The 8,562-nt window shown below is 34.8% G+C and overlaps 1 protein-coding gene across 2 annotated transcripts in view; it reads left to right on the forward strand.

The window, feature by feature from the left end:
• Nucleotides 1–8,197, forward strand: part of ZGRF1 (zinc finger GRF-type containing 1) — a 75,982-nt gene extending 67,785 nt beyond the window's left edge. For both annotated transcript variants that reach the window (XM_072755395.1, XM_072755396.1), the window contains exons 27-30: nt 6,041–6,217; nt 6,356–6,490; nt 7,193–7,454; nt 7,824–8,197. In XM_072755395.1, the coding sequence (XP_072611496.1) occupies nt 6,041–6,217; nt 6,356–6,490; nt 7,193–7,454; nt 7,824–7,981 (732 nt within the window). In that variant the 3' untranslated portion in view covers nt 7,982–8,197. The remainder of the gene's footprint in view (nt 1–6,040; nt 6,218–6,355; nt 6,491–7,192; nt 7,455–7,823) is intronic.
• Nucleotides 8,198–8,562: the final 365 nt, after the last annotated feature.

Below are 8,562 nucleotides of genomic sequence, written 5' to 3' on the forward strand. Positions count from 1 at the left end.
CTTTTTTCCCTTTGCTCATTTGTTTTGTTTCTTAAATTTCACATAGGAGTGAAATCATATGTTATTTGTCTCTTCGGACTGACTTATTTTACTTACCATTATATTCTCTAGCTCTATTCATGTCATTGCAAATGGCAAGATTTCATTTTTTCTTATGGCTGAGTAATATTCTGCTGTATTATATATACCACTTCTTGATACTTGGTGGATACTCAGTCAGTGGATACTTGGGCTGTTTCCATAATTTGGTAACATCGGGGTGCATGTATGCCTTTGAATTAATGTTTTTGTATTTTGGGGGTAAATATTCACAAGTGCAAATACCCTGGATCATAGGGTATTTCTATTTTTAACTTTTTGAGGAACCTCCATATGATTTTTCAGGGTGGCTGCACTAGTTTGCATTCCCACTAACAGTGCACGAGTGTTCTCCTTTCTCCAAATCCTTAATTTTATGTTTAACCACCAAACTGTTTTCCATATCAGCTGCACGATTTACGTTCCCAACAGCAATTTCCCAACAAAATGTTCCAATTTCTCCACATCTTCACCAGTGTTTGTTTTTTTGTTTTATGTTTCTTGGGTTTTTTAAATAATAATTCTCATTGGGTGTGAAAGTAGGTATCTCATTGTGGTTTCCCTAATGACTAATGACACAGCATTTTTTCATGCACCTATCTTCGGAAAAATGCTTATTCAAGTGTTTTACCCAGTTTTGAATTGGGATGTTTGTTTTTTCGATGTTGAGTTTTATGTATTTTTTTTTTTTTAATTTTTATTGACTTATGATAGTCAGAGAGAGAGAGAGAGAGAGGCAGAGACATAGGCAGAGGGAGAAGCAGGCTCCATGCACCGGGAGCCCGATGTGGGATTCGATCCCGGGTCTCCAGGATCGCGCCCTGGGCCAAAGGCAGGCGCCAAACCACTGCGCCACCCAGGGATCCCTTATGTATTCTTTATATATCCTGGATATTAAATCCTTATCAGATACATTGTTTGCAAATATTTTCTTCCATTCTTAGGTAGTTTTTTGTTCTTTTGACAATATCTTTTTTTTTCTTTTTTTTTTGAGAGAGAGAGAGAGAGAGAACACATGAGCAAGTTAGGGGGGTTGGCAGAGGGAGAGAGAGACTCTTTTTTTTTTTTTTTAAGATTTTATTTATTTATTCATGAGAGGCACACAGAGAGGGAGGCAAAGACACAGGCAGAGGGAAAAGCAGGCTCCATGTAGGAAGCCTGATGAAGGACTCGATCCTGGGACTCCAGGATCACTCCCTGAGCCACCCAGGTGTCCAGAGAGACAGACTCTTAGGTATGCTCTAGGCCAGTACAGAGCATGGGGTATAGTCACCACACTGAGATCATGACCTGAGCCAAAATCAAGAGTTGGACACTTAACCAAGTGAGCCACCCAGGCACCCCTTGACAGTATCATTAGACACACAAAAGTTTGTAATTTTGATGAAGTCCAATATATCTATTTTTTTTTTCTTGTGTTGCTTGTGATTTTGGTGTCATAGAGATGAAATTGTTGCCCAGTCCAGTGTCATACAGATTTCCCCCAATGTTTTCTTTTAGGAGTTTTATAGTTTTGGCTCTTACAGTTAATTCTTTGATCCATTTTGAGTTAGTTTTTGTATATGGTATAAGGTACAGTACAACTTTTTTATTTTCCATGTAGAAATGGTGCTGTTTTTCCCAGCACCATTTGTTGAAATACTATCCTTACCCATTGAATGGTTTTGGCATGCTTGTCAAAAATCAGTTGACTATGTGTGAGTTTATTTCTGGGCCCTCTATTCTATTCCATTGATCTATATGATTAAATTTTATGGCTGAATAATACTTCATTGTATGTATATACCTCAATTTTCTTAGCTATGTAATATTACTATCGTTTTGATGCAATAATCTAAATCAAGCTATTTTGATAAGCAGAAGATTAAAATATTAGAACCAAAAGGATTATAGAATATCTGTTGCCAAAAGAAATCATTGTTATCATTGTTGCTAGTTTATTTATTATTAATTATTTATGTATTTATTTTTCATTGTTGATAGTTTAAGTTGCACTTAAGGGGTTATTTTGCTGTTTCAACTTTCTCTTTTTTTTTTTTTACTCTTTGCAATTCAGTTTGGGAAGTTTTTTGTTTTGTTTTGTTTTGTTAAAGATTTTATTTATTTATTCATGAGAGACACACAGAGAGAGGCAGAGACATAGGCAGAGGGAGAAGCAGGCTCTATGCAGGGAGCCCAATGTGGGACTCCATCCTGGGACTCCAGGCTCACGCCCTGAGCCAAAGGTAGATGCTCAACTACTGAGCCATCCAGGCGTCCCTGTTTCAACTTTCAGTAATCTGTACTTTCTTAGCAGAGGTAGAAAAACTGAAATGAAACTAGAAATGATTAAATCTCAAATAAATATTTCATCACCCATAAGAGATATTTTTTCCTAAAAGATCCTCTCACAAGAGATTTTAGACAGATTGATTTCTTTGCTCTAAAAGGTAGAGATATTAGCGTTCTTGTGCTTTCCCTTCCTTTCTTATCCCTTCCATGTTTCTATGTTTTAGTTAAATCATTATTCTTTTCGTTTTACAATCATAATTTGTACAATTATTTAGAATCAGTTCTATTTTTAAAAAATTCACTACATCTTTTCACCTGGGTGCCTTGGACTTCAGTTTTTTGTTTGTTTTTAATAATGGCTCATAGATGCCTACTTTCCTGAGTTCTTTTTGTTTCAAAATGTCTATTGCCTTTAAATGTAAATGGTCCTTTGACTTGTTGAATTGTTGCTATTACTGTGAATTTTAGGACCAGCCTGATTATTTTCCCCTTGTTACAATTTTTTCTACCTGGATGCAAGAACTCTTTATAACCTTGAAGTTGGTAAAATTCACTACTGTATATCTCAGTGTGGAGCTTTCTGTAACTAATCATTCTATCATGTAAGTTCTCTCAAAATGGAGATTCTTTTCTTTCTTTGTTTCATGAAAGGTTTTCGTTCCACCTGTTGAATTCTCTATCAGTAGCTTAGTCTGTGCAGCATGCTATAACAAAATGCCGTATACTGGGTGGCTTAACCAACAGACATTTCTCACAGTTCTGGAGGCTGGGAAGGCCAATGTCAAGGTACCTTCAGATTTGCTTCCTGATAAGAACTCTCTTGGCTGTATCGTCACATAGTGGAGAGAAAACTCTGGCCTCTTCCTTTTCTTATAATGAGACTAATCTTTCATGAGGACCCCATCCTCATGATCTCATCTAAACTTAATTACCTTCCAAAGGTCTCACCTCCAAATACCATCACTTTGAGGTTTAGGGCTGCAACATAGGAACTGAAGTGGGGGACACATTCATTCTAAAACAAAGAAGTCTCCAAGTTATTCTTATATTGGGTGTCTTTATTTGTCTTCCATTTATGTTACTTTGGTTTCATCTTTATTATCTGTGAAGCCATTCTACTATGTCTGTTCCCCTTACATTGAGTTTGAAGTTGCATTGAGTTTTTAATTTGGTTATAGTGAGTTTTATGAAGAAATCCTATTTGTTCTTTGCTGCTCTTAGTCTGTTCATTTTTTAATAATACTATTTTATTTAGAAAATTACTTTGTTTCTTTAGGATTAAAATTTCCTTTTTAATCTTCTTATCTTTTTCATCATCTGACCTCTGAGATTTTATTTCATTCAGTTATATTCTGATTATATTCTAAAGCTTGAATACTTGAAAATTTTCTTGCTTCTTGGTTATAGTTTGTCTAGGCTGGGTTATATACATATCGTTTTCATTGTCTTCCTTTATTTCATTAATTTGGGGAGAGAAGCTATAGTATGTTTGTATAGTTGCCATTACTATTTGATTTCTTGATGTTCATGCTTGGGTAGCTCCCTCAGATTTGTATTCTATATTCTCTATTTTCTTAGTATCCTGAAAATATGGTGGTAGTGGAGTATTGTAGGGATGGGATTGGAACAGAACTAAATTAAGAATATGTGCTGTCTTTTTTAGCTTACACGCACTCTCTCATTTCTAAGGTTTTGTTGTATATCCTGTACCAGGATTAACTCCACACGGTTGGAGATATTGTCCCTTTCCCAGATGAGGAATATTCCTGGATTTCAGGTGTCCTCTCAGTTTGATGTTTACTTTGAACTTTGAATTTTGATCTTTTCCCAGGCTAACAATATGTGGTAGGATCCTCTCTCATGATGCTGGGCTACAGCTCCCAGTCAGTCACATGATCATTAGAATAAACAACTCATACTCTTATAACCATTCTGCACCCATATAACCATTCTGTTTTTCACTTTCAGTACAGTATTAAGTAAGTCGCTTGAAATATTCCAACACTTTATTATAAATTAGGCATTGTGTTAGATGATTTAGCCCAATTGTATGCTAATGTAAGTATCCTGAGCGTGTTTAAGGTGGGCTAGGCTAAGCTATGGTGTTCCATGGGGTAAATGTATTAAATACATTTCGACTTTTGATAATTTCAGTTTATGGGTTTTTCAGGTTGTTATCCCATCATAAGTCAAGGAAGATCTGTACTGCATTCCTCCCTTCCACTTAAAATTTTCTTTCTTGATGACAAGTACTTTTTAAAGTTTATGGCATTGGGTTGGCTATAAACCTTTATCTGTTGCTTGGCTACTAATTTTTTTCTTTGTTGTTTTTAGTACTTTGTTATCTTCGTTCCTTTAGATATTAGAGAATGGATTCTGCAAGGCAGTTTTATTCTACCTTCTTCAGAAGTTTCCCCTTACACTGAGTTTCAAGTTGATTTGAGTTTTGAGTTGAGTGGTACTCAATTTTGTGAAGACTCAAGCTTTCAATTGTCTTGAGATTTTAATTGTAACTGAATTGCACAGCTTTCTACCCCTTCCATGTCAGTGTTAAGATTCTTTTGAGCCAGATCTTTCCAGTGGCTTTTTAAAAACCTTAATTTAAAAAATTATTTAGATTCTTAAAACTTCTTTTTAAAAGATTTATTTATTTATTCATGAGAGACACACAGAGAGAGAGGCAGAGATACAGGCAAAGGGAGAAGCAGGCTCTCTCTATAGGGAGCCTGATGCGGGACTTGATCTTGGATCCCAGGATCATGCCCTGAGCCCAAGACAGATGCTCAGCCGCTGAGCCACCCAGCCATCCCAGAACGTTTTTGAATAGGTTAACATAGTCACGTGATTCAGAATTTATGAAGAGAACCCAAAAAGTAGAGTGAAGACTTTCACTGCTATCCCCCAACAACTCAGTTTCTCTCCTCCAAAGCAACTGTCACCTTTTTCTTGTATCCTTCTAGTGATAATTTATGCCAATGTAAGCAAATACATAAAATATTTCCCTCTTTTTTATTTTCCCTCTTTTAACAAATGCTAGCATACTATGCATGCTGTTATATTAAAAAGATTTCTTTTTACTGTTTTCCTCCTATAAAAAATACCTCATCTATGTGATCATTAATCCTGCCTTTTACTATGTGTTATTATTATTAGAGTACCTTGCTGTTATTCGAAATGTTCAAACAGGGCTATGGAAGATTTTTCAAAGAAAGAGCATGCTCTAGAAGAATCCTAAAATAGATGGAATATGGATTTTATGGTGCACTAACAAAATTGGAAACTTCTTTGAAGATTCAAAATGAAAGATGGCTTGTGCCCATGGAGCAAAATTAAGAAATGAGTTATCAACAACACTTTCTTTTTTTTTTTTTTTTTTAAGATTCCTTTTCAATTAGTGTCAGTCCAACTCCGCATAGGTTATGAAACCTAGGTTATGTTAGGTGCCAAACTTATTAGATAATAAATTGAAGATTTGACATGTTTTATATTTTATAATTTTGTGGTATAATAATAGTTTACCATAAAACTATTTTAAGTAATTAAAAAATTTATAGTCTATTTCATCATGGTTGTAATTCATTCTCTACGAGTGCAATGTGGTGATACTTTTAAATTTTAAAATGTTATTTTTTTTTTCCCTGCAGAAAAAAAATGCTTCAATTTTTTATTTTTCTGCATTTAAATTTCTTAGGGCCATAAGCCAGTTCTGTTGAGAACCCAGTACCGTTGTCACCCTGCAATCAGTGCTATCTCTAATGATCTGTTTTATGAAGGAAACCTTGTGGATGGCATTTCCGAAACAGAGAGGGGCCCTTTATTGGAATGGCTCCCAACACTATGTTTCTATAACATTAAAGGACTGGAACAGGTAAATGACATTAATGTTAATGAGAGTCAACATGGTTGAGTTTCCTGCTTTAATTTTACTATTGCTGTTTATATGGTTTTTGTGGTCTTTCCATAGCCTTTCTGGGAAATACAATTTAGGATCTGTTTCTTATTCCAGATTGAAAGAGATAACAGCTTTCATAATGTGGCAGAAGCTGCTTTTACACTCAAGCTGATTCAATCACTGATTGCGAGTGGGATAGCGGGCTCTATGATTGGGGTGATAACATTATACAAATCCCAGATGTACAAGGTTTGTATTACATAGTATGGTACTTATATATTAAATACTATAATTTTATGTTAAATAATTTTTGATATTGCATTTGTAGTGGTTTGGTTTGGTGCTTAAAAACTTTTGGGAGTATAGTTAACATATTTTTAAAAATTCTGATTTTTGTCTGTTCTGGCTTTTTTTCTGTATAATTAAATGTAAACCTAACAAGGTTTAATTAAATTCAGTTTACAGCTGTTGGGGCGAAAATGCAAATAAACAAATTAGAGGGAAGAAGATACAGTGTGTGCTTTGTGTTTTGGGACAGATGGGATTCAATTTTTGTTTTCCAAAATGTTCTTTCATTATGATTTCATTTTACTAATCAAAGATAGATACCAGATATTAATGTACACATAAGCCAATTACTCCTAGCTACTTTTTGCTTTTTAAAAAAATATTTTTCATCTTATTAGTTTGTCAGCTCTGAATTAGCATATCCAGATAAATTCCCCAGCAATAGATAAATCATCAATTTGATTTTGTTTCCTAATTTATATTTTCCCCTAGTTATTTGTGTATCACTTTAGAAACTTTCTACCAAATCTGTGCGAATCATAAAAAAAGAAAATGAAAATTTCCCATTACCAGTTAAATAAAAATGGTTGCTGTGAATAGGTTCAGGGCTGAAGTTCTTCATGTACCCTCCCCTGTATGATCTCTTCCTTCTTTCCTCCATAGCTTTGTCATTTACTCAGTGCCATGGACTTTGACAATCCTGATATTAAAGCTGTGCAGGTATCCACAGTAGATGCTTTTCAGGGAGCTGAAAAGGAGATCATTATTCTGTCCTGTGTAAGGACAAGACAAGTAGGATTTATTGATTCAGAAAAAAGAATGAATGTTGCACTGACCAGAGGAAGGAGGCATTTATTGATCGTGGGAAATTTAGCCTGTTTGCGGAAAAATCGACTCTGGGGACGTGTAATCCAACACTGTGAAGGTAAAATAAAAATATGTTTAATACAAGCATTTTGAATTAAAACTGACTTTTGATGGGCACCTGGGTGGCTGAGTCAGTTATGCATATGACTTCAGTTCAGGTCATGATCTCAGGATCCTGGGATTGAGCCTCATATTGAGCTCTCTGCCCAGTGGGAAGTCCGCTTGTTCCTCTCCCTCTGCCCCTCACCCCCACCCATGTTCTTTCTCAAATAAATTAATCTTTAAAAAGCAAAACAAAACAACTGACCTTGAGTTAGCACTTGAAGTGGTTCAGGTGGGAGCAGCCCTGTATTTGCCACTGTGGGAAATGACTGAAATAGTAGGGGACCACTATGAAATATTGTCTTATGTTTTATATCTTTTTAAGGAAGGGGAGATGGATTACAACATGCAAGCCAGTGTGAACCACAGCTGAACCATCTTCTTAAAGAGTATTTTGAAAAACGAGCAGAAGAAAAGCAGAAAAAAAGTGAAAAAGATAAATCTAAAGATAAATCACATTCACAAAAGATATGGTATAGATAATTTGTATTTATATAAATTCAAATTCATTTTATACTCTATATTTTTTATTAGCCTAAAACGTTGTTATTAAAAAACTTTATAATATTTAAATATAATTAAATAGCCACATATAAAAAATTTGCTCTTCAAAAAAATGCACTTACTTACATTTATAGATAGGCAGATGTTGAAGGTAATATAAAATCCTACTAATAAAAATACATTTTTTTCTAAAAATTATGGTTTCTGTTTGCTAAAGGAATAAATTTTACAAAGGGCATGGAAAAGCCTTCCTGGAGAATACCAGTGTTACTTCAAAAATAAATATCTAAAAATTCATCTATTAGAACATGGCTACAGAGTTGTATTAATATACTACTTTCTAAAGTATATAGCTCTATTAGAATCTTTTAAAAATAAATATATATAGGGATGCCTGGGTGGCTCAGCAGTTGAGCATCTTGCCTTTGGCTCAGGGCATAATCCCAGGATCTGGGATCAAGTCCCACATCAGGCTCCTTGCAGGAAGCCTGCTTCTCCCTCTGCTTCTCTGTGTCTCTCATGAGTAAGTAGATAAAATCTTAAATATATATTATATTTAT

This window comes from Vulpes vulpes, chromosome 4, assembly GCF_048418805.1.
Source record: "Vulpes vulpes isolate BD-2025 chromosome 4, VulVul3, whole genome shotgun sequence".
Taxonomy (NCBI): Eukaryota; Metazoa; Chordata; class Mammalia; order Carnivora; family Canidae; genus Vulpes; species Vulpes vulpes.